The 26,874-nt window shown below is 44.3% G+C and overlaps 1 protein-coding gene across 3 annotated transcripts in view; it reads left to right on the forward strand.

Annotated features, from left to right (window-relative positions):
- Positions 1-1,718: 1,718 nt before the first annotated feature.
- Positions 1,719-26,874, forward strand: part of ssbp4 (single stranded DNA binding protein 4) — a 78,714-nt gene continuing 53,558 nt past the window's right edge. For all 3 annotated transcript variants that reach the window (XM_047586716.1, XM_047586715.1, XM_047586717.1), the window contains exons 1-4: positions 1,719-1,886; positions 12,627-12,699; positions 16,593-16,654; positions 23,997-24,081. In XM_047586716.1, coding sequence (XP_047442672.1) covers positions 1,831-1,886; positions 12,627-12,699; positions 16,593-16,654; positions 23,997-24,081 — 276 coding nt within the window. In that variant the 5' untranslated portion in view covers positions 1,719-1,830. The remainder of the gene's footprint in view (positions 1,887-12,626; positions 12,700-16,592; positions 16,655-23,996; positions 24,082-26,874) is intronic.

Here is a 26,874-nt window from a genome sequence, read left to right on the forward strand (position 1 = left end):
CCAACCCCACTCCAGCCTCCACACTGGTGCAGGGCATAAATCTTTCATTCATTGATTCATTCATTGATTGATTCATTCATTCATTTTCTGTAACTGCTTGCCCTGTGGAGGGTCACAGGGCAAACATGACTCTGTAAATATCTAATATTAAAGTGACTAAGATGCTGGACAAAATGGATTCCATACATACTGCAGTGGCTGTGCTTGCAGTGATTTTTGCGTTTTCTCAAGATCACAAAACTTGTTTTCAAAAGACAACATATTTTGTTTTCTCAAACTCACGGGATGATTATGGTTGTCTAGACAATTTGTTCACACCTCATTCCAGCCAAGATCAAGTCACGACAAGATCACTCATGACTGTTGGGTAGGACCCGGACCTGGAAGTATTTGTGAGGTTTAAGCAAGGCTAGTTTTCTTTTTAAATGACAAGCACTGACCTGAATATTACTGCTTGATTTCAGATAGTGAGGCTTTCTGACTTTGTTGCATGCTATCAAAGTTGTAAAAAGACAGGTCTATGAAGGTTCTCAGTCATCCAGGTCATGGTTATCCAAAAGGCGTTGAATAAAGGCAACTGGACTTTTTGTCACTCATCCGAGTAGCTTGTTCAGTTCAAAAAGGTAGTGTATAAAACAAACCATCTCATCCTAAACTTAATCAAGTATGTTTGGTGAATGAAAGCCAAACCAACCAACCAACAAGGTGTAGCTACCCATAAGGACATAATTACAGTAGGGGTCAAACATTCATCAAACCAACAATAGTGGTGAATTAAGTCCATAGAGTCCACCTCAAAGTCAACAAAAAGCCAATGCTGAATTCAGGTTTCACGTAGGGCACAAACCCTGGCGTCCTTGAAGTCCTGTGATTAACCCATTTGACCACCACGGCCACCTTTGTCGCTCTTAGTATCTCTCCTAACAGAGGAACCGACCTTTTGTTTTCCCCAGATAACGAGATAAATTAACCTATTAACATGAGAAAACCGGCTTTGTAATCTCGAGGTAATGAAACAATTAACTTGTGTTCTTGAGATGGCCACATTAAAAAGTAATTGCAAGCATGGCCAGGCTCGGCTTCCATACTTCAACAATACTTGCCAGCCAAGCATTTGCTGTGAAAAGAAAACAAGTTCTTTTACTGAGGTCGTGGAAACATAACACTTGTTACACCAACCACCCAATTTGCCAAAATGTAAGAAATCGTGACACTAGATGCAAACATGCCGGGATGAGCAAGGTATCCACATTACGATGAATGAAATTCCCAGAATCAGGTTGGAGTCAAAATCCGAGAGCTATTCTTTTGGGGTGGTGGTGGGGGGGATAACATAACTGCTTCAGCCAGCCTCCCAAAAGGAGGTGGCCGAAAGCGCACAGCCTGCACCCGGCATGCCTTTCCCTCCAATCTTCCACTCTTCTCTCCTCATGTTTCCGAGGTCCGTAAACAAGAAGTGTGTGTTTCCCTTTAAGGAGCCCCCACCTCTTCCTGAACGGAGGGAGGAGGAGCAGGACTGCGGAACAGCGGCTGAGGAGGGGAAAAAAATCCAACGGAGGACGGTTTCAAGTCCCCCCAATAGAAACTGTGCCTGATTTGTGGCCAATGTTGGAGATGTAAAAAAAAAAAAAAAAAAAAAAAAAAGAGAGAGAAAGAGAGGGAGGGAGAGGAGTGAGAAGGAGGAGGGAGGAGGGAGGAGGAGGAGGAGGAGGGGGAGGAGAAGGGGGGGAGGAAAAACACTAAAGGGGTAGCTATGGAGATGGAGCGTTTTCCTGGCTGCTTTCTTTGACAGGTGTTGAGTGGGGCAAAAGTCTTAAAACAGAATTCAGCATGTACGCCAAAGGTAAAGGAGCTGTCGTCCCTTCCGATAGCCAAGCGAGAGAAAAGTAAGTGAATTATGCGCTATATGTAAGAGTTTACCTGCTTATCCTGGAGGCGATGGGGCAGAGGAGGGGAGCACAACTTTCTAAACTAGCTACTGTAATTTAAAAGGAGTGTACTGTGCTAAAGTGCGCTCCTCCGTGCGGCGTCCTCCTCCCCCCCGACCACCTTTAGAGGTGCGTCTCTCCAACTTTTTTTTTTTTAATCATTATTTTGAATTGTAGTATCTCCTGCTTGCACGATTTACTATTTGTGCAACGCGCAAACAATCCCGTAACTCGGTGCAAAGCTATTTTTGGAGCGAAGGCGGCTGTGTATTTTATTCTATTTATTTTTATTATTTTTCCCCCCCTGAGAACATCCTGCAGCGTCTGCAGCACTTGAAAGTTGGAGACGCGTATTCTCGTTTTTCGGCGTGGATGTGCTCGTCCCTGCGCGGACGGGCAGCTCCGGTCGTCTCTGTGAAACTTTAGCAGATGCAGACACAACGGACGCTTGAACCGCTTCATTTTTATTGTGCGGGGGAAACAGACACGGGCATCGCTCGGGCGAGAGCCGCTCGCTCGCGTGTGTTTTGGTGCGTAAAGCCGGGCGCGATCAAACCGGGCGATGAAGGAAGGGAAAAGTTTTGTCCCATTCAGCGGTGGTAAACTTTTGCTCTCCCCTGAAGGACAGAGCCATGCCGCCTCAAACAGCTCGCTGTGATTACTGCTGCAGCAGATTTTTTTTTTACTACAAACAGGCGGAGGATCGTTGTGTTGCTCAGAATTCTTGGTGTTCGTCAGTGTGTCGAGAAATGTTGGGGGAAAAAAAAATCTCAGTGCTTTGTTTATTTATTTATTTATTTATTTATTTTTTAAAACCTTTATTCATTTCAACATGTTTGTCATTTAACATGAAATCCATCCGTCCGTGCGCTCATCTTTGCTTCTGGTTCAATGCGAGCATCCCAGTGTAACTTTTAAATGTCACTATCCCTCCTGCTCCTGCTCCTGCCCCTCGTGCCTGCTCCTTTATTCCTCTGCCACAGCACAACATTTCTTTAGCGTTTCAGACAGTTGGATCTCCTTTGCATCGCAGCACCTTGGATCAGAGCAGTCTTTTATCACCATTAGCTATTTTTAAGCACTAAACAGTCTGAGGTTAGAGGAGTGAGCAGGGATCCCTGCTGGGATGCAGTTGTGATCCCAACAACACTGTCAAGTCCTGTGAGGCGGTGCTGCTACACGGCACCTCATACATCTGTAATAGAAACAAAATTTCTTTAGAGACTCTTGTATTCTTTGATGCATTGCCGTGTCATACTCAATTGATTAAAGCCTTCTAGAGATGTGGCTCGCTTATGTGCTTAGTGTAAGCTTCCTCGAGTACGAGGACTTCGCCCGGTGCCACAAGCGTTTGATTTCACTCTGAATTCACGTCAGTTTATTGGAAAATTGAGCGGCTCTGTGTGTGTCTGTTGAGACGGAGGAGTGAATCCTAAATGAAAACAGTCCCATGTGGTTTTTATGAACAGCAGGCAGGGTGACCTCTGAACCGACATATGATGCTTTAATATTGCATATGATCCGTCAGCCTGGCCGCCTCTTACACCTGTTTGTGTGCCTCGGATTCATTACTTTATTTACCAAACGCTGAAAGCGATTCCTTATTCAAATGCTGTGTTTTCTCTTTTTAGACAGTTTTTAGTTGCACTTGCTTGCTCAGGGACTGTGGATTATGTTCCACGTGTTATTGGGAGTGAAATCAGTGCAGAGGCAGCATGTATTTCAAATGATAGTGTAGGAGGAGGATTAATAATTTAACTCGGAAGAAATACAAGGCTTTTGAGAGCTGGAAATGATGAATGCTCCTGTGTTAAGGCAGATTGTGAATAACTAAATTCCTGTTTGTTTGCATTTATTTCCTCCCCCTATTTATTTATCTGAACCTGCACAGTAAACATCCTGTCCTTTTAATCCTTGTGATTAACCCCTGTGTGTGTGTGCGTGTGTGTGTGTGTCACCTGTCTATAGGTATTGTCCACGCATAATGGACGGCGCTTGCCCTCTCCCCTCACCTGTCTTGTCACCCTAACCTGCCCCGCAGGGCCAACACATGTTTCCTTGTAAATGCGGAGCTCACAACAGCTGCCTCAATGCATCACAGAGTTAGCTCATATTCATATTTACATATTCATATGAGCCCTTTACATATTCAGATATTGAAAAGAAGGCACCCCGGATGGACTTGTATCCCATTAGAGCCCACTCAGTCATTCAGTGTGGCGTCACAGCTGCACAGCTCTCGTTTGGAGGACGGATCATCAAGTCGTTATCAATTAGATCAACTATAAATTCTTAATATAATTAGTTCATTTGGGTTTTGTAAGCCTTTCAGGCTACCAAAGTGACCGTATTAGATTGACACGCGCCCCTGTCTTCTTCTTCTGATTTAGAATAAGTGACGCCCCGGGTTAGACGCACGAAAACTTGTTGAGGACGCACCGTTACCAACGTTAGAGGAAAGAGAAATGTTTCATTTGTCTGGTGAACGGTTTTCCTTGAACGGCTAAAAGCAATCAGACAATACAAGGGTGTGGGCAGGACATGTGAGAACCACCAGAGCTGTGGCGCTGCAAAGCAGAAGTAGTAAAAAGAGAATATTAATAAGTGAATTATGATTTTCATAAACCGATTCCCACATTCCATTTGCGGCCGTATTTGTCTCATTAAGGCGCAGGAGCATTTCTCATATGTTCTTTTAAAAGAGCAACGGGCCCCAGATTTTATTTTTCCAACGCCATATCTGTTTGGTTCTGTTAACAAGATGGTGTAATTTTGGGCGACGGCCAGCTGCTGGGGCTTTTCAGGGATTAGCATCACTCTTGAAATGAGGGACAGTGTCTTTATAAGAATTTTACTGTATGTTAGCACTATACAAGCCTTGATGTTGCACTTCTCTTCGTAACACATTAGGAAATATTGTCTTATTTCAGGGAGGACTTGGTACAGTTATACATGTAAGCTGGTTTTAGGTGTGCGCCAGAAGTACGTAAAAGTACGTAAAAGCGGTTTCCTTTCAGTAGTACTGAGCATCCTTAAGTGTTTACAGCGCTGGAAGCTCCAGTTACATACAGGAGATCTAAGGCTTAGTAAACAAAATGTTCCGATATACAAGCACACCATTTCACAATTGTGCATTTAAGTGGGTTTGTGACACGGTGCACAAGGCTGCGTATGTACAGAGCATTTATTTCCCTTAAAGCCTTGAAACCAAGGCTCAGATCCAACCTGTTTGTTCAGAAACGCAACATAAAACAGTCACATGAACGCCTCGCACTTATGTGGGTTCCACCGCACGACCAAGGCCTCGCCATGCACGTGGAAATCAGCTGCCTGTCTCAATGTCTAGAGACCTTTTTTTTTTTTGCAAATCCTTGTTGAGACATTTTGTAAAGAGAAAACAAACTAATAAAAAGAATAAAGGTGGAGGAGGAGCTGGTGCCCTTGCTATTAAATAAATGCATTACATAAAATTCAATTAATTACTCCCTGCACATTTTTTTTTCGACATTTTATTTAATTTAATTTGGACGAGTGTAGTACAGCAGCTTCAATATTAATGTCTCCTCATCATTTAGTAACTGGAACCTCTTTAAAGTGTGTAATGATAAGTCCAGCATCTCAGTTAGAAGTGCCGTATTTCAAAGTTTGATCAAACATTTTATTTCGCTAAATGCCTGTTTGTATTTTCTTAAAGAATCCTGCTCCCAGCATTTGTTTTTTTTTTTTTTTTTTTAATACTTTGTTTGTTTACAGGGTTTTTTTTGTGCGATTTGGAGGGTTGCTGGATTTGTTTGGGGAGACAACTTCAAGTGTAAAGTTAATCAGTTTGTTTTGAACGGGCTCCTTTACATCCTCCGCTCCTCCCCTGGCTCCTCCCATGTATTTACATGCCGTTTAATGGGGATCTTCAGGTCTGAATGCATGGTTTTGATTCTACACAGATGGCTCTGCCATCTGCATTTTAGTCTTTTGAAGGAAGCATAAAGAGCTGCGCACTAACATAGGCAGAAACACTGCTCTAAAACTAAAGCAACCCTTGATTTACCCCAGCACCCTTTGGCTGACTGTGCTTTCATTCAGATATGTCAACAGTCAATTAATGCTGCCTTTCGTCAGCTGCTTTTGGTGCATCCGCACAAATTTGTTGGTTTTCTCACTTGAAATAAAGGAGACAGTATAAATATTGAAGCTACATGCCTGAAGTTGTTAATCAGTTTGGCAACAGACCACACGGCAGAGAAGTGTGCGTGTATTTTATTAACACGGGGAGAAAAGAATATGAATATGAATCTGTGTGTTGGTCAACATAAAGTAACGTGGAAAACATTAAAAAAAAAGTTTTGACTGTTTCTTTTCATATTTTTGTTCTGGTTTGCTATTGAGGGAGGAACTTGTGGGGACGTCAGCGGTGTCAATATATTGTCATACATTATAATATTATATCTTCAGTTGAAAAATAGAGTCACCAGGTTGTTTAAATTTTGCATGCGATTCTATCCATAGCTAACTCCTGGCAGAGTTAGAATAAGGTATGTGTCTGTGTGTGCGCTGATACTTGTATGCACATCTGTGTGTGTGTGTGTGTGTGTGTGTGTGACAATGTGTGGATTAACCCATGGCTAAAGCCTTTCGTGTTTACATGCTCATTGACACTGATTTGTTTTGACAAAGAAAGAGCCATAACAAAGCCAGGGAAACACAAACAACAGCGTGTGCAGTGGGAATAAGCTTCAGTATCACAGGTGTCTCATTCACCTTCAAGTGATACATCACTACATCCACGCCTTTCACCACCAGACTCCCATCCATACTGCTTTTATATGATGCGTATAAATATTTCATATCGTGGCAACAATGTTTAGTGTCTATCTCCTGTAACACTGCTAAATCTATGTCTTTATTGTCTCCTGAATGACACATCCTAAATGAAAGCAGATGCAGTAACTAACAGGCCCTGCTTAATCCTCCATCACTTCCTTCTTGCATACCTCACCTCAGCCTGCCACCGCTCTCTCTGCTGAATTATTGAAACCAAGACATGGAAGTTAATTTGCTAACTGTCTGTGCTTTAGCTGGCTAAACTCAGCTGAGATACCCTTGTCTCTTTAGGCGAAGCCGAGGAAAGCGGAAAGGCTGGATGGGACAGCCTGGGGCTAAATGTCAGGTGTGTTTCCTGGGGACGAGGCGGTGGGAGAGATGTCCTTGATGCGTGTGTGGACATGGAGTGATGTACAAGTTTACTTGCATGAGGTTAAGGACAGGGAAGGAAGGAAGATCGGAAATTGTGTGGATTTTTTTTTTTAGTCTGCTGAGGAACCGGTGCAAATTATCTTGGAGCTAAAGAGAAGGAGCATGAGACACAGACTGATGCTCTACTGCTCAGCTTTGTAGCTTCATACCATGAGCCTTGATATCCAGTCAGCAGTCAAAGCACAGATCAGATGTTCTTCCTCCCACTCGGACTCATCTCCCACTCCTCATCATGTAAATTGCATCATTTTGTTTGTTTTGTCAAATTTTATTTAACGATGTCTCTGAGGTAAAACGTGCTGTAAATGAACTGTGGCGACGTGCGGTTGGTCTTGTGAGCATCTCATGCTTTATTTTTAAATGACATGTAGAGCGGGGGTCACAGGGGAAGAAATGAGGTTTGCCGTATCAGCAGAGAGGAAAAAAAAAAGTTGAGGCCCTGACCTTCAGTTTCCCTCTGACACAGCTACTGTACAGTACAACCCCCTAGTCTTCTTTGGCTACCCGCACTGTTTCTCTGCTCCATCAGCTCGCGAAAAGTCTCCTCCTCGGCCGAGTTATACTTACAGCTTCTGACAGAGTAACAAAAGGTGTCCCCCGAAGCCAGGATTGAATGAGTGTTTTTAAATAATGCATTGCAACCAGGGCAGGTGCCCATCGCGAGAGCATAGAGCCCCTCAGATCACACCAGGCTCTGCCATGAAAATTTCATTGCCGCAGCGCTCATGGGAATCTCTGTTCGATCCTGTACGGTGCAGACGGGGCGTATAGGAGCTGACGCCTGCCGCTGGGTATTTCACACTGCAAAGAGGGCCTCGTCTTTTAAATGTTCCACCAACTGACTCCTCTCTTGGGCGGGAAACTTAAACGTCCTGTGTACTTTACACTACCGCTAGTGCTACTATAGCAGAAAACGCAGGCGAATGTTTATGTCAGGGCTGTCAAAGCTAAATTCAGATGTGAGAAGAAGGCTGATGCACTCATTTGAGTCGGCCTGATCCTTTTCCAGCTGGGCCGGTTGAGACTTCAAGTGGAAGATGATTTCCTTTCGGATTACTGCGCATGTGAATGATAAAATACAAAAACAACCAGACTCCTCTTCTGGGTGGTCTAAATAAAACAAATTGATCAAATTTTGATAATAATTAAGAGGCATTTGCATCTCCTTTTACAATCATTGTGTGTTTCAACACCGTTCCTTCCATCGCTGCTTACGAATACATACATCCTAACAGCACAGGTGTGAACACGGGCTACCACTCAGACCACATTTGTTTGTTTGGGAAGCTTGTGACCAAATTCCTTTCTTCATTTGAACACATACGCCTTCTGGGCACAGTGACGGACTGCCTATACTCAACGGGGCCGCTCTTGCGTGAGCAGAGTTTTGCCTCATTCCTTCAGAAAACAACTCAAAACCACCGACTGATGCCGGAAAGGCAAATGCATCGTAAGAGATGTCTCTTCATCAGCAGGGATAGATTTTTAATATGTCTGGCTCTGTAGCTGCTAGAAGACTAAATAATAAATAAAAACAAGAACTGATCGATAAAACGACTGAATATGAGTGAGCTGTATGTAATTCTGACATACATCGTAGCTATGTGTGGAGGTTTCCATCTTTTCTTACAAATTACCATCGCCTTTATTTGCTTCATTAAGACATTTTTCTTACACACGGATGCTTCCCATGTTCGAGTTATAATCGTAGCAGATATGTAACTGACATTGTAAATAAATAAGCTAACCTAAGCCAAAGAGACTACTATCCAGCTGATTATGTTTCACAACTGGCATCATATCACCGTGTCCGGATGTAAACGGTGGATAGCAATCCATTGTTTTGATAAAGCCGCTGTTTGCACAAAATTCTACTGTGCCCCGAAATGATGGAGGTCTTTATTTGCATACAGAGCGCAAATCTTGAGATCTGATCTCAAGTGGTTGGATTTTTACACCAGGTCTGAACAAGTCCTCGGTTTTCCTACGTTATTACGGAAAGCTAGTATATCAACATCAGTCAAAGCTAAGTTTAGAGCTCGTCTGCCGTCAGGTATCATATGTTAGTGTGCTGCTATAATATTTGCACATTTGAAGTTGAAACGACAGCCTTGTTCGTACTAAGGGGCAATTTAAACCCTCTGAGGTGAAGCACAAAAAAACAAAAACACCGCGGTCATTTTGTTACACAAATTCTCAGACAACACGTAATTAAACTTGATGGGCATGTTTCTAAACACAACACTGATCACTTTCACTTGACGATGCGAGGACCGTTGCTCCACATGAGATCAATATTAAACATTTACAACCAGCAGTTTGCTCCCACTACTTGTGACTCAGTTTCTGTGCATATAATCTGGGACGGGGCCGACTGGTGACGCCTCTGTGCAGAAACACCGTCCTCCGCTCCATCACCACGTCCAACAAACCAGCTCACACACACGCACGCACACACACACACACTAGACTAATAGCTCTGTGAGACAATAACCTTTTTTTATAAGTACTGTGTTTACACTAGGTAACTGGAATGGCTGTTGATGCTGTTGTATCTGATGTAAGAGTGAGAAATATAGAAAGAGATAGTATCTAATGTCTTTTGCTGGGTCCAGCTGCTTTGGACCAGCTGCATTAGGTAACTTTCCATTAGTAGATGGTTGTCAGGACATAACTGTGAATTTTAGTAATGTCTTTGAGAAGATATATCTGCAGATTCAGTAGAAATGACTGATAATATCTGAGTTGATTGTGATTCTGGCATTGTTGTGAAAAGTGGAGAAATTCCTCATATGTCTGGGCTGGCTGCAGCAGTCTGGATCCCTTCTTGTCTCGCTAAGAACACCACTAACAAAGCAAAGGCACTGAGACGTAACAAGGATGAGCCAGGTGTTGAAAGAAAGACATAGTTCTTTGTACGCTGCCTAAGTACGGCATTCACAGAAATATTTTAATATTAAAGAGGAATACTTTTTTGCTTTGTTGCTGTGCTTTCGAAGAGTAGAAAAGATAGCTAGATTTGGAGCTATTCAGTTAGATTTGCTTAGCTTAGCTTAGCATAAAGACTTGAATCAGGTGCAAACAGATAGCCTCGCCACTGGTGACAAATTTGGCTAACTCCTCTGTATGTCTACTGTTTGTCTGGCGATCACCAAGTTCTGTGGGAAATTGTATTTGTTCTATCAAACCGAAGCTGACATGAAAAAAGGACCCGCATGAGGTTTTTCATCAGGTTATGTGTCGTAGTGTTACTGGATGGAGAGTAACAACTTTTTGTGGCGAGGCAACCAGCCTTGTTTTCTTATAGTGGTTAGCCATTTTTTTTTAGCATTGTATTTTCAAGTTTCAAAATTTAAAGGAAAAGCACACAGCAAGAAACAATGACACCAATAACAATAGCCAGAGTCAGACATGTAAGAAAAACAAATTGTGTAAGTACATTTTCAAAAAAAGCATCAGTACTAGGTGTTAACCAGGGCACTCGATGAATCCAGGTCAGGTTCCTACCTTGCCCTGATCATATCCAAGTGGATGAGAAATGGACCCCAAGTCGTCAATAATCCACCCATTTATGCTATTCCGTTTGTACCGGAGTTTTTCCTATGTGGATGACCGAAGTCATACCAGCCAGTCATTTATGAAAGGAGGGGGGCAGGTGGGCTTCTAGTCCATCAGGATGAGTCTTTTAGCAACAATCATCCCCAGCATTAGAGGCTGTCATGGTTAGCCATTTTATTAGAAATGATTTGTATTCCTATTCTTATTGAAAATATATATTTTTTTCCCCCCTAGGACTAAATTGCTCAACATCGCAGTGTAAAGCACAGCCACCATCTTTTTCATTTTAACTCCAATTTCCTCAGTTACTTTATTACATCTCACGCCAAGACGTCGGGTTTGGTTTGAACCAGCTGGTGGACTGGGGTCTTTCTCTGTGCCATTTGTATGTTGTTCTTGTCTCAGTGCAGACACTCTGGTTTCCTCCCACAGTCCAGAGACATGCCGATTGGGTTAATTGGCAACTAAAAATTGCCTGTAGGTGTGAAAGTGAGCATGAATAGTGTCCTTTTGTGATTGACTGGGAGCCTGTTTACGGTGTACCCGAGTGATTGGCTCTGACTTCCTGAGACCCTCTAAAGGGTAAGCGAGTATAGCTGATGGAAGGGTGGGTTGACCTTGTGTGATTTACAAAACGGCTGTTCTCTGTTTAGCCATTTAAGTGAGAAAATGTCGATATGAAGACAAGTATATTGTTCATTCTGGAAAGATTTAGGTAAAAGTCTTGTTTCTGGAGCCGAAAACCCTCCGAGAATCAAAACTCGTCTCCTCAGTTGTTGGCGACTTGGTGGAGCTTTGTCTTTGTTGCAGTTTTAAGACCAATCTATGTTTCCGTGTCTGCCTGATGTAAATTTTGTCATTTGCCACACAACCCAAAATGAATGACTGTACAACCAATAACCAATACGCATACGCCCCAAAGACAGTTTGTTTTAAAGAGAGAACATTTGCTATTACCCACAACATCATAATTCGGGATTAAAAAAGTAAATGACTCACAGATGTTGTTCAAGTCTCTGCCAGAATTCTTTCCCAATTCTGTGGTAATCTCTGGTAATTCTGTGCTATGTCCGCCAATGAATGGGACATGGAGCTGTGTGTTGTTATGTGCTCAGCATGAGGGCCAGTATTCCCCATTTACATAGCAGCTACATAGTATGAAGAGAACCATGTGCATGTCCACTGTCCTCGTTTGTCTAGCAAGTGAACATGGAAACTCTAAACGGACTTTAAATATATTTACTCTATGTGTGATTTATGAAACTAGTGCTAACATGTGAATATTGGACTCATCGTTACTTGAGAGCTGTGTTTGTTTTTGTCGGAAATCAGCTACAGTTCGATTGTTTGGTCATTTCTACATGTGTGTTTCTGTTGGAATGGTAGCTATCAACATGTTTCCGACACCTAGAAACCCAACAGGTGATATCTGAGCGTCCATCACTTGCCTGGGGAGATTCTTCATCTCCTCAGTCCATGTTTCTCTCAGTGTCTGACACTGTTTTGTGTTCGCTCTCCATGCCTGAACAGCAGAGGTCCTAAAACCACAGGGATATGGCTGAGTGCCACCAAGGCTCTTTAGCTGGGAGCTGCAGAGCTTTACATCACACATTTACAACCCCTAACCCGTGTATATGATCTTCGTACTGTAAAATCTTGTTTATCCAAGCTCCAGCTCAAATGACACAGTGATGATTTTCTGCCAATTGTGCTCAAAGGTTGGACTTTCCAATTTGATGGGCTGCTTGAAATGAAACCTGACACATTCGTGGATGAAGAACGAGACTTTTTCACCATTTGAAATAATCTTAAATTGACTTGAAACACTGTGAAGTGAGCAGGTTTGGACCCCAACACTGACTTCTATTTTTCTCTCTCTCTGTTTTCCAGGTTAGCTTTATATGTCTATGAGTATTTGCTGCATGTTGGCGCACAGAAATCAGCACAGACCTTCCTGTCAGAGGTAAGAAGCCCTTTTCATTTGACTTCCTGTTCATAAGGGATGAGTGTGGTTCCCCCTCTATTGTATGACCAGGAATGGAATTCACATCATAGGTTGATCTGGGTTCACGTAGTTGTTGAGCAATCTTGTTAAAAGCCTGAGTCTGGACTTTAGGAAGCTGTAAAAAAATATGAATATATTAATGAGCTATAGCTTGTTTTCAACAGTTACTAAACAACAGTGGCGTTCTTTTGACTGTTTATTAATTTGGGGGCAATGTAAACATGCATTGGTCGAGCTACTTAATGTGATTAACTGCCCTTCATTGTTGGCTCTAATTTGTAATCATAAGCTCTGTAATTAGGGCTGCATGACACACTGTAAACATGTGTTGTTGTCTGTGTTCTGTTTTGACATTTAAGAAGTGAAGCCACCATTAAACCAAGTGTACCACTAGTGTTTGAAGCCATTGCGAACCTCACCATTTGTCCCAGGTCTACTAGACGTATTAGCCTCGTATTATACCCCTGAACTGTCAAGGAGGTAAGGTCTCTAATGTGTTGCATCCTCTTCCTTAATGGACATCCTTCCTGCTAATGGTCCCACGTCCAGGCCTTCTCCAGTACAACACATCTCCTGCCCGTTGGCTTTATTCAGCTCCACTTAATACACTCCCCGGCACTGAGAGGGCTTTAATGGCAAGCAAAGGCAGGTCTCTATCATTCAACTTTCACTACTGACATAATTTCATCAGGTGAGCTCAGTATCTGTTGCGCCCACATGAGCTTGCAGATGTGTCGGTCACACACGCACAGGGTCTGGTTAAATAGGCTGCTCAGCAAGTAATACATATGGTCACCTTAGGGTTTTGAAGTGGAAGAGCTGAGTTTTTAATCAAATTTATTGGAAAGAAATTAAATTTTACTAAACTGGAAACGCACAGATATTAAAGGAGTAGTGTGATATTTGTGGGATATTTGCTGTTTTGCTAAGAGCTGAATGTGAGGACTGGTATCACTGGTCTAGTTCCACTTCCTGGAGTTCTGTTGTCACTGCGAGGTTGCCAGTCAACCAGGTCAGACTCCAGAGATCACTTCCTGTCTTTATTCTAAGCTAAGCTAACGGGGCTGCTGGCTGTAGCTTCATATTTAGTATACAAACATTAGAGTGACATACACTGTGTACACAATGTACTTTCCCGTGTGTACATGTGAATTTGAAAAGGGAAGCAATTTTTGACTGCTACTTTTTTGCGAAACCAAATTGTTTGTTAAATCAACCCAAAATACATACGCATGACTTCTATCTGACAGCAGCTGGTGAAAAGGAACTTGGCATTCATATTGTGCAGTATCCTTCCACAGCCAGCATTTTCAGAAGTTAGAAATTTGGTTGGTGGACCCTCCCTTTCCGCCACATAGCCAAGATGGCAGCTATTGAAGGTGAGAAGTGCCCGTCGTATTACATTCAACTTTTTGACTGTTATGAGAACACCATCTGTGCACTCGCAGTGCACTGCATGCTACCATACTTGTCAGTGCGAGTGCACTTTGGCTCTCAAAATAGCAAGTGATCCGAGACGTGGTTTAACAAGCCGCAGAAACGTGTTTCCCAAAATGTCTATATATCCCTTTAATAGGTTGCACCTTTTGACGAAGTAAGATTTATTTATTTTTTTTGCAACTTTAAAAACAAAATTAGTCAGTAACAGAAAGTAATGCCCCCAAATGAATCAGTAAAATAACTTTTATGTCTTTTTGTTGTGTTAGGCAGTTTTAAAGAAAACACCCTCTCTAGAACATGAATGTGTCGATCAGATATGACCTGCTGGAGTCGGCCTCTGCTTATAGTGTGCAGGTAGGAAGCAGCGCGGTCAGGGCTGCTGGAGGCCGGCCCAGCTGCCAGCAACCAGGAGCGGCCGACTGAAATATGAAGTAGAGATAGGAGAGCAGCACAGAGAGATTAGAGTTGGTTGGGCAGCAGCGAGCCTCACTGATTTCTGAGCCCTTCTGGGTGAATCTTCTCCCGCAGATTGAGCGTTATTGGTATGCTGCTGGAAAGGGGTGAAGTTCTGGGTCGCAGGCAACCGGAGGCACGCAAACATAGATTCCCATATTCTCAAGAGGTTCTAACAGGAATTAAAACAACATCTACACAGACAGGGATTAACACAAAATGCACACAAGACAGTGCACATACCCACAAGGCATGCACGCTGAGCCTGCTAAGTCAATATGACGCCAGTAGTCTCAAAAATAGCGCCTGCAAGAGAATATTGCCTAATGATTTAGCTCGTTTCAATCACGTCTTATGTGGTCATAGTGTTAGGTTAAGGCTGACAGTAGTGGATACACGCTTCAGTTTTCACCTTTCCTCCCATTTGTGTAGTCTTTCTGCCTAAAGAGATTTCTTGTGAAAATTTGAACAAAGGTTGCCAACATAAATTATTTGTTCTTCTCAACCTTCAATTACCATATTAGTGCGTTCCCTCCTTTGATTTTTATTTTCATGAGTTCCCTCCTTTTGAGGCTTTGGTCATCTCTTTTGTTCCTTTATTTGTCCTGCTCTTGAACCTTATCCTTTTTCACCTCACTGCAGTGGGCGAGAGAGCTCAGTGCCCTGCATCCGGTGACGGCACGAGCAGCCGCTTGAACGGTGCACACGCTTTGACGAGACAAAGACAGAAAAAGGAAAATTTGGAAACCGAGATGGGCAAAAACCCTTGAGATGCATTAATGCACGTAGCAAAAACATTTCCAGTGGATGCAAAAACAAATAGAAAGCAGAAAGAATAGAAAGTCTTGCAGTACAGTCATTATACTAATAGTTCATAAGGAGAAAATAACCTAATAAGAATTGCTTTTAATACCATTTTACAAAAGATTATGAGTTGCCAGATTGTTATGGTAACAGTCTCCCCTAAATTTGGGGGACTTCCACCATTCTTCAACAAATGCGTCACGTCTGCATTTACAGTGTTGTTTCTACATTTAATTTATTTTTTTTGTTAAATATGTTTTTATTTTGGAGGTCGTTGGGCGACGCAGCCTCCCGCGCACACACAGAAAAAACACACGTGCATGTTTCCGTAGATAAGGGATTCCTATCCTCGCAGGTAGACCGAAGGCGTGCACCTGCTCATCTAATGAGAGCGCTATCACCTGGACTCTCCTGCCTCAATTAGCCTCTGTTCCTCCTTCAGTGAGAAAGCCAGCACACACTCGCTCACGTTTATAGTATACACACACACGGTACGCCTCCGTCCTCGAGAGGACTTAGCCACTCTGTGCTCTCCGGCACAGTGCAGCACTCAGCTCTTTAGCAGCATTAAATCAACAGGCCCGCACCAACATACGGCGCATCACATCATTATAAGCGGCACTGGGGAAATCTGTAGAATAGACACTTTTCTAGAAACCTGAAGCTTGTATCTATATACAGTGCGTATAGAAAGAAATCTTGCTGCTGTCACGCTGTCCTCACAGACTCCGGTGAATCATCTCTCAGACTGTATATATGCCCTGAGTCTGTGTGTGTTTGTGTGTGTAGAGTCATGTCAGTAGGAGTGTGTGAAGCAGGCAGTTGGTCTGCTATCTCTCATTGGATCTTATCTCAGTGTCCAGATACAGGCGGGAGCTCTGCTGGTAGGTGAGGGCAGCAGAGAGGACTGCTGCTTCAAGACAGTCACAGTTTCTTATCCGCAAACTCCCCGCCGCACTGCACTGCAGATCTCTGTGCTTCTCCCCGGCCTATTTTTCTGTCCGACCATCGCTCTGTCAGTCTCGAGTTGGGAGGACAGTTGAGCAAAATGACTACATTATGCATAAAACATGCTGCGTTGTCTAATTTTTCATTTTCCTCCTCTGTCTTCTACCCTCAACCCTCTAACTCCGTGTCCCACTTCTTCCTCGCAGATCCGATGGGAGAAGAACATCACACTTGGGGAACCTCCGGGATTTTTACACTCGTGGTGGTGGTATGTATACGTTGATACTCTCTGTTCTTCTCTCCTTGAACAACTCACATTTATATCGTAGACGTTAATGGAATAAAAGAATGTGCAGGGGTGAAGAGAGGCAGTAATTGCTGGGAATGCTAACTGCACCATCACTTGTTGAATCACCGGACTCTCGGTGTCCGTCTGATTGACAAGTGAGCTAACATCCCCGGGTCAGAGTTTTTTTTTTTTTAAAGTCTTGTGTTTGCGCTGTCCAATCAGAGTCAGAATCAGTGACGTGTCTTCTCTTCCATGAGTTTGTGGTGCTTTTGTGCTCACCCAACACTAATAAACGTATGCTAACATTCCCAACATGCCATGATTTTAGCCCCCGTTAATATACAGACTGGTTCACTGGAGAACACTGGTGATTCTGAGACAAGTTGAGGAGTTAGTGCCTGGTTATGGTCCCAAGAACTAGTGCTTGAAATGTGTATGTGCTCAAAGTTATTCTTCTAGTAAAGCGCTGCTCGTCGTAGAGTGGTGGAGCACTGCGATGTGGTTTAAAAACTGAGATAACAGTGACACATTCTTAGACAATTTGTCCATAACGACATCGATAGTGTTACAGAGGATTGTACACATGATAGTTCAGCAACAGATGAAATGAATAAAGGGAGCGTGAAAGAGAACAACATCGGTTGGATGTGGAGGAAGAGGGCTTCAGATGCTGTATGACCATCTCACTTAGACCGAGCTTAAATCCCTCTTTAAAAGCAGCATATTCTTTCTATAAAGATCTATGGCTGTTAATTTTCATCAAAAATCAGAGGTAATGATGTCTTCTGACGTTCAGCACAGCTGAATCTAAAAATACGCCTGTTATATCAGTGCGGTCAGCATTGACTCAGGCATGACTCTGAGACGGAGACTGATTTCTGATGCAGATTGCTGCAGTTAATAAAGTTAATAACCTCCATGAGCTGCGTGTCACAGCTTCTGCTGTCACTGCCGACTGTATTGTTGAGGCCATATCGGCAGACAATAACTAATGTCACATTGTTTTTAGAGCGCTGGCATTCCATGGTCTCTCCTGACATCTCTCCCCCTCTTCTTCAACTTTACAGCTTTTAACTGCGCCTCATGGTTTGAAAAAACTCCGCTCTACCACCAAGATGTTGCAGACTTTGTTTAACCTGATGCTGTGTTTAATGGAGCAGGGCTCTGACGTGGGCCGTCCGTCTTTTCTTTCAGCTCCTTTAAACAAATCTCTCAGATCTGTTAATGCTGGATAAACAGAGGGCAGTGTTTTCCGGTTGAAAAACAGGGGGAAAGGACTTAAGGCCTAAACGTGCCCTGTTTTTCTCCATGTCTGAGTCGGAGTGAATGAAAACACCCAGTTGCGGGATTCCCTCTTTTTCTGGTTGTCAGACTGTGAGACAGACAATCCAACTTTAAGATGGGGTAAAACATGGCGGAAAGAGGAAGCTGCGTAGCTGGAACAGATGCGGACAAAGAATCAGGCAGGCAGGGAGCTGGAAAAGCTGAATCCTCGGCAAGGCAGAGCATAAGGCAATGAGAGGGGATAAGAGGTTTGACAGGGCCCGCTTTATTTGTCATTCATACTATCCTGCTCATCCCCAAAGCCCCCCCGGCCGGCCCTGTGTAATAAACCCGGACATGCGGCTTCATTCATTCATCCTCTCTGGCCCCAGTGTGTGTTGTGATTGTGCAGCCTGTTGACACGGTTCATAATGGTCCTTAAAGAGCCTGGCTTCTCTCAACCTGACAGCTCTCAATTGGACAGCTACCAGTAACGCTGACAGAATGACATACACAAACATACAGTGCAGCGTAAGTTTGCTCTCGCCTCTGCCTGAACCAATAAGAGTGCTCGGGGAGACTGGCCCAGTTTGTGTGTGTATGTGTGAAAGTGGGAAACAGAAGGGGAAACCGAGCGCTCACAGTGTGTGTGTTCTGACTTCTGACTGTATTGATGTATTTCAGTAGTGTGGGAGATGACATTGTGCGTGTGTGTGTTTTTGCTGGAGAGCAGTTGGGGAGTAGGCCGTTGATTAGCCGGGCTGTGCGGGGCAGGGCTCCAGTGTAGTATGACCTAGCTGAGGGGCGTCTGTCTGGGCCACGCAGCACGTGGACACGGATACTCTCTGGGGGGTGGGGTCGGCTGCAGGAGGAGGAGGAGGAGGAGGAGGAGGAGGAGGAGGAGGCGGGTGAGGTCCCCTCCTGTCCACCGCTACACCACCCAGCACCCCCCCCCCGACTCCAACCTCTAGCCTTCCCCCAAAACAAAAGCTCCAGATGGTAGGAAAGCCACCAACCTCCCTCATCCCTCACCCTTCACTCCCCCTCCCTCAACCTTTGTCTGGAGGCCTGTCCCTTTGTTTACGGAAGAGAAACCCCCGAACGGATTAACTCTTTGCATTCCAGCCCCTTTTGTGTTAAACAGCCAAATCTAAGACCTCGACCCCACCGCCACCTTGGCCCCACCCCCGCCGTCCCCTCCTCAGAACCGCGCTGGGGTTTTCTTCTCCCTGTCTCTGCCTCTGTGGCTGTTTCCTGTAGGCTGGATGGTGGGGTGGGGTGGGGGGGCTTCAGAATATGGCTGTAAGAGGGGGGAAGGGGTAGGCGCGTTGGAGCCTGGCGGTGGGGGTCACTCATCCACATCTGTTGTTATGGGTGGAAGGATAAAGAAAAGGCTCAGTAAGGGCTGCAGGTGTTGATTGTGTCATTAGCTCCCTCTCCATTGGTCGCTGCTAGTTGTCTCCTCCTTATCCCAAAATCGATTGCTTTAACCAGTTTTCACTGGATGGCTGCCGAATCCTCGGCACACGCACCACACATCCCAACACACAAAACACACACACACACACACACACAGAAAACGTCAGCACAACAACAGTGTGAGGAGGCTCCTCTGTGTGATAGCCTCTAGCTGAAATTCTTGTTTGTGAGGGCCAGCGGAAACAGAGTGAGAGTAGCCGTCCTCTGCCCCCGAATGTCTGGACTGTCCCTTCCAAACACACGCACCAGACAGTCTTTTCCTTCTCCTTTCTCCTTGTCCGAAGCCGCGTCCACACTAATGCGTTCTTGCTTTAAAAAAGGCATTTGAAAGCGAACATCACGGCGAAAACAACACCACGAGGACTGTCACAAGCCTCTCAAATAATAGCCCGCTTCTTGTTTACGTCAGCCGCGGTCACGTGATCGTATTCCGACTTAAACTGCACAAAAGCTGATGGCGCAGACAACAAGGTCAGCAATGCCTCAATGCCTATAATTCGTTATCCATGTTTAATTAACCAAAAGCCCGATGTCTTTGTTTCCTACTGGGAGAGGGGTCATGTTATAAGAGCGCGACGAATCGGGAGACGAGCGGTGACTGATAAGACCCACTCAGGAAGCGAACGTGGGTGTCTGAGTCATCATCATTACGTTTGTTGCCCTTCTAGATTTGAAATCTCAAATTAAAATACTTCTGGCTAAAGTTTTTGAGTCGTATTGTTTAGACTGTAGATTTCCAGTTTAGTGATCCATCAACGTCAGTCTCATAGTTTTAAGTTGAGTCTGGATCTTTTCTGGCAGTTACGCCTAAATAAAATCTGTTTGTGTACTTGTACTTTATATTGTGACAAATGTGTAACAGAAAGGGGCTAAAATAGGCTGTTAATGTAGCGTAGTATGAAGGTTGACGTCTGACCATATTGGTAGAACTGCGTTTACTATAATGTGAACCTACGCAGAGCGTTTATCCAACTTTACATTAGCATTATTGTCAGATTACACAACCCTCCCGACGTTTGAAAGAAAGGAACCTTGAAACAGAATAATCTTTCATTCACCTGATTTTCCACTTCATCACCTCTGCTCCACAAAACCTGTTGTCAGTCGTTGCACAGGACGGGAGAGAATGGTCCAAATACTTCTTCTGACGTCATCATGCTTCCACTCATAATCATTTGATGCCCCTTTGCTGTGCGACCGGGCACTTTGTCTTTGCCATCCGCAAGCTCCCCAACAACCTTTTCTTTTCTTTTTTTCCACGATGACAGTTGCTGTATTTATTATCTACACTCCAAAGGGAGTGTTCCTAAATTAACATGGCGCAGTGATGTTGTTTTCTTCTTGCTTGCTGAATGTACTGGTGCCACCAGGAGAATACTCCAGTCAAGGTAATAAAGACGACTGGAAGGCTTGTGTTTCCCCACCTCCACTCTTTGATTGCAGCATTTTGTCCCATTAAGAAGAGTCTGTTCTGATAAGAGGAGCAGGGCTGCCTCTTTATAACTTTTTTTTTTTTAAGGGTTTGTGGTTCTTTCACTCGTGCTCTGTCTGCGTCCTTATCTCCATCTGCCTCCATCTCGCTCTCTCTTGTTCTTGACTGGCCGACTAATGGATTATCATGTAGACCTGCCACCAGCAGCCTGTGTGGCCGTATTTCTGTGTCTTTGTTTACTCTTCTTATTACAACAGAAAGGCACATGGCAAGCACTGGCTTCATCAGTTAATTGCAAATAATGTTTGTGATGGCATTTCATTTTAGTAATTGTCTTCTTCTGGATGGGCGGACTCTAATCCCTTCCTCTGTTCTGGATACAAAAGTGTGCATGTTGGTGTGTGCGCCGTGACTCTGCCAGCTCCTTTTATTTTTAAGTCTTGTTTTTCATTTGAATAAATAAAAAAAAGAGAAAAAAAAAAGAGTTTGCATGACCCCGAAGTGCAATTCAAATCTCTCCTGTGAATCTTCAAAGCAAGAGCCGCTCAACTGTTCATCCTCTGTGCAGAGCGGTGTGGCTCGATCACCAGTTACTTCCCATAATACCATAAAGAGTTTCCCATGAGGAGATGATTAGATTGAAATGATTAGATAATTGGGTAGAATTTTTTGCTATTACAAGGGTGTGCAGAGTTTTCTTGCAGATTGCTGGTGCTAATTAACTGCGATTGTTGACTTCCCCGATAATTTCTAAAGATTAGTGTCTCTGAAAAGGATGTGACAACAACTATGACATGTGTTTCCCCTCTTAATACGGGCAGGCACTGTCAAATCAGAGCTAATAAAGGTCCCATCTAAACGTTAGCTGGTTTCATTTCCCCGGTTGCGTTCTGACCCTCAGATATTTAAGCTGAACTAGTGCGACGTTAAGAGGAATTCCTGTTTACACCTAATGGCTTCTGTCTTCCCATTGTGACTCCGTGTAGAAAAATGTGGCCTCCTAATATAATATGGGAATAATGAAAGTCTTGGTTTAGTCTCGTCCGACAGTGATCCTGCGTCAGATTATGCAGAGAGATGCAGAACGAGATTTCCCTGCGTGGCTCAGACAGACGCAGGTCAGCTGCTCAAATCGCAATATATTTCAGACTTCACAGGCCAGGAGATGTTAGATCACCTCACCCCTACCCCTGCGCCCGCACCTGGTCGAGCCTTTTCCTGTAACAAACTGTAACCCGCGTCCCATTTCATTTCCCTGAGAGCTGATTGGATTTGCGATGGTCGCGCCTTCCTGCCGCGGCCCGTCTCTGACGGAGCAGCAATCTCTTTAACACCAACCGATAGATATGATAATGTACACTGGCTTTATTGTCAAGTGACAGAAGGGCAGCACAATACACGCGCACACACGCACCATGTGTTCACCGTCGGCTTTGCGACAGTTCCCCCCTGTTCTTCAGCGCCCTCCTTGTCTAGATGGGACCCCGGCGCTCGCTGAACACCTCGGGGCACCCACTCCGTCTTTTAATCTTTAAATACTTTAATAACACATTTCTATTTTAGTTTGTGCGATTTGAGAGGTCGCTACTGTGTGCTGCGTGGGTTGAAATTTATTGCTTATTGATATTTTTATTTTTAGGACGCCCATTGTTGCACCCTCGTTTTCCTCGATGCCCTCGTATAATATAATAATAATAATAATAAAAAAATCTCATGACAATAAGGGAATGTATAGATGAGGGATCAACAGTGTCTCAGGTTCACTATGTTCCAGAGGTGAAAAAAATCAAACATGTGACTGAGCGATTCTCTGACAGTTGTGGGTGATCAGCTAATATTTTCTGCTCCATTTCGCAGTCTGTCATATCAAGTGTCACGCCTGTTCCTAACATCAGCACAAAACGTCGCACGTAACGGTTTATTTGCACCTTTAAATGACGGCAAGAATTCCCTCTCAGCACTTCACTTTTTTGTGATACGCTGTCCATGAAATCAATATCTGGTGGAGGGAGAGCCGCTTCATGTGGACAGGCTTAGTGAGTGCTTTATTTCAGCGCAGTAATTAAGGGCCCATTTGGAGTGGGACCTGGTGGCCCCTGCTGCCCTGAAGGAGTGGGATTGGTCTAATTAACTAATATGAGTAAGGCTGATTGGACAGTAAGTAACATAATCACAGCTGATTGGTCAATAACCTGCAGGTCGGCGGGGCAGGCTGGGAGGAACGCGTGGAAGTCCTTCCCTGTGAAAGCTCTTTGAGCTCGACTGTACGGGCGCGCGGTGGCCGGCGTGAAGTCTGCCGTGCGTCTGCGTCTTTTACAAACACTGATACATTTTAAAGGCTGCTGACTGACACGTGTCCATAGTTTCATAAGTTGTTAAATCTGTCAGGAAGAGCTGAAAATGAATTGTCAGCTGATTTAATTAAGTCGGTCAATAACAGTTCATTTAAGCAAATGGATTCGGCATCTGTAATTTGAATATTCTGCTCTGACAGTCAGATGAAACAAGCGAATTAAAATCGGAAAATTATGATTACAGCAGAGAAAGACATCGACGGATTTATCAATACCAAAAAGAACGCTTAGTTACAGCCCCTTTGTCAGGTACGATCGTTTTTTGTTTGCAAGGTCCTTGGTCTATTTTTTTTAAATTTATTTAATTTTTTTAGTAAAAGAAGATATTCTCATTCACTGTTCCTCCATTCACTGAATCAAGTCAGTGTTTTGATCCATTCTTCTTTGTCAATACTATTTTATTTTATAGAAGTTCTTCTTCCGTCAAGACCGTATTAAATACTATGAATCACGGAGACGCTGACAACTTCTATATTTGAGCATTTGGTCGATTGAACAGAATTTGGTTAGACAAGTGGGGGTTTAGAAGGATTAGCGGGTTTATGTTACTCAAATTAAAGGATTAGTAAAGTTGTAATCATAGTACTGTCAAAATTCAAATTATACCCCGCTGAACTTTTTAAATGTCTGAGACAATGTGTTGCACCTTCATCAGTCCATCACAACCCTAATCCCACCACCTGTCATCATTAGATATTTACAGTCACACCTACGACACAAACCAGCAGCATAACAAAGTGTGTTCGGAGTGAAGTGTCTAACTGCTGTCGCTTGTCTTGTCCTGTGTGCACAGTGTATTCTGGGATCTGTACTGCGCTGCCCCGGACCGGAGGGAGACATGTGAACATTCCAGCGAGGCCAAGGCTTTCCATGACTATGTGAGTGAACTTAAAAAACCTCCCTGCGCCGCACGAGGGGCACAAGTACACACACATCCACCTCACCTACACATGCCTGTGAGCACACGCGATCATGCGTAGCGTGTATCTGAAAGAAGGGACTATTCTGTCTGAGATAATGCGGCCGCTTCGTGTTTTGACATGCCTGCCGTTCTTAATGTCTGCGTGTCTGGTGTGCCTGCTGCAGCCTCTGTTTTGGTTCGGGACAGCCTGCGAGCCAGACGTCTGAAATAGCACGCTTTTTAAAAATGCAGCACGTGTGAACACCGCTTCTATATTTCATGGGAAAGCCCTTAGACCTCCGTCTTTGAATTTTTAAAGTCTGATAGGGGGGTCTTCGCGGCACTCTGTGGCGTCTCCTACGATCTGCTTTGATTGGAGATCCTTTCCCTAGCATTTGCATCTGCAGCGTAGCGCTGCAGCTCAGCTGCTGGCTACACTTCCTGAAACGCTGACCCCCGGGCGCCTCGGGTCCCAGCGAATCTGTTTTCCCCGAGGTGAGAGGTCACGGCACTGCCTGGCTATTTATTGGCGCGCTCATGGCTTCGGTAAAGGTCAGATCACATAAAGCAGCTGGCCGATCACACAAGCACATTAACGCGCACATTCACACTCAATACATATACACAGAGGACACATTTAGAACGGGTCAGCCCATGCTAGTCGTAGCTACAGAGGCTGCGCTGAGTGATGAAAGGTCAGGGTCTGCGGACCCCTCGACCCTCTCATCTTCTGAAGAGTGAGACCAGTCGATCAGTAACCTATCGAACGCACACGCACATTTTTTGAAGGGCTGAAATGACTAGCTCGCCGTGCTTGTGGACTCACTTCCTTCCCTGGCTGGCTCGTCCGCAGTGCAATAAACATTTGCATCATGTAGCCCAGCGCATATTTGAATAAGGTGCGCGCATGTTGCCTGGGCAGAATGCTTCAGCTGAGAGATTAACGCTTCACCTGGGCAGAAGTTAAACCTGAAATGGATTAGAGGGTGCTATTCTTGCCGTACACATTTCATTCAGCCTCTCTTAGCTCGTAGCCAGTCACCCATTCGGTTGAACTCTCTTATGAGGTTTGACGGCAAAAGTGCGAGCGCTTGTCAGCCGAACAGATTACATTTGCTGCGCGTGTACCACGCATGTCTGTGTGGGCCTGAGTTGATGTGTGTGTTTCTCCACGCCCGTGTGTGTGTGTGTATGTGTTGGACCACCATAAGATTAATTACATGGTTAATTAAACCTAGTAGTTAATTAAATCTGACAACTGTGTCTAATTAATCTAAATGCCATATAATTTCCTACACCTTTCTCCTGAGGTAGGCCAGCTGGATACCTGCATGTCAGCTCTTTAACGGCCGCAGTTTGACAGCCTTGGTCAATATACGGCTGAACTTCAGGCTTCAAATTGCGCCTCAGTAGAAGGCACGTTTTAAACGTGCCTCGGCCTTTGGCTGCATAAATCAGTCAGCGTGAGAGTCAAAGTCACTGTTGCTGATGTTTATTGGGCTCAACAGAGAGAAGGTGGACTTTAAGACTTGAAGACAATGGGAGATGAAGAGGTTGAGTCGGCTTGAATTTACAGGCGACCATTGCGTTTCGTTGTTGTCCGAGGATCAAGAGCGTTGTTTGACCTTTGACCTGGCTCAAGTTCAGAGGGTCAGACTTTGTGAACTGATGCGCTGATTTGCTGACGCTACAAGAGTCATAAATGTACCCAGATGTAAACGTTTCGTCCTATTAAAGCTTCATGATGTTTCCACTGAGGGAAATATTTCATCTGATTAAAGCGATTAAGATGTGTGCATATGAAAACTAAAAATAAAGTAAAATATCAGGTTTAATCTTAAGTAATAGCATCGGCAGTAAAGCGTGACCATAAAAGGGAGTGTGCGTGCACAGAGGGTGTGGCAGAAAATCTGTGAAACGCAAGAGAAGGTTGCGAGCGCATGTGCTGTTGTACTGGTGCCGTGTGTGTGCGTGTGTGTCTTTGTGTGAGAGAGAGTGTCGGGGTCGACGCGTGTGAATCCCCAGGGTGATGAGGGGTCTGTCTGTCTCTGATTAACTCTGGCTCCTCGGTCCCCGCAGACCAACGGCCTGATCAAGTCTCTATCGCGGCCCCTTGCTGATAACGGCTCCATCGTTCCCCCGAGTCCACCTGGATCACAGAGTGAAAAACAACACGGCTCCCAGGAGTCGCGCACTCTCCACTTTGTGTGTCGCTCCGGAGAAATGGTGAAAGAGGAATGCGTGCGAGACAATAATCCAGGATAGTTTTTATTTCATTTTTTTTATAACATCATTTATTTCTCCGTGTCTATTGTGGATGAGGGGGAAAAAAAATCGGTGTCGTGCTGTAAAACTGATCTTTAGACATACACTGCGCTTATTTGTTTCCTGGTACTAATTTGGTTGCTAGGCAACGTTGAGCCAGAGTACAGTCTTAGTTACGGATTTGGTTTGGCTCGGCTCAGTTTGGCTCAGTTTGGCCCAGTTTGAAGGCACCTCTTACTCAGCCCTGTCCTACTGGCCCCCACAGAGAGCAATGATGTAGACTTTGTGGACTCTCCAGTTTGGGAAAGATAATGGAATATAATGTGCTAATCCTCAGATCTGGGGACTGGTTGACAGCTAATCCAGGGGAATGTGGTGGGATTGGAGCCCTGGCCGCACTCCCAGAACTGGAGGCCTCTGACTAGCTGGATAGGTGGTTGGCTTCACCCCTGAATGGTGACTCTGCTATCATAGACACTGGTGCTCACACATAAACACTCCCACA

Source organism: Mugil cephalus, chromosome 6, assembly GCF_022458985.1.
Source record: "Mugil cephalus isolate CIBA_MC_2020 chromosome 6, CIBA_Mcephalus_1.1, whole genome shotgun sequence".
Classification (NCBI taxonomy): domain Eukaryota; kingdom Metazoa; phylum Chordata; class Actinopteri; order Mugiliformes; family Mugilidae; genus Mugil; species Mugil cephalus.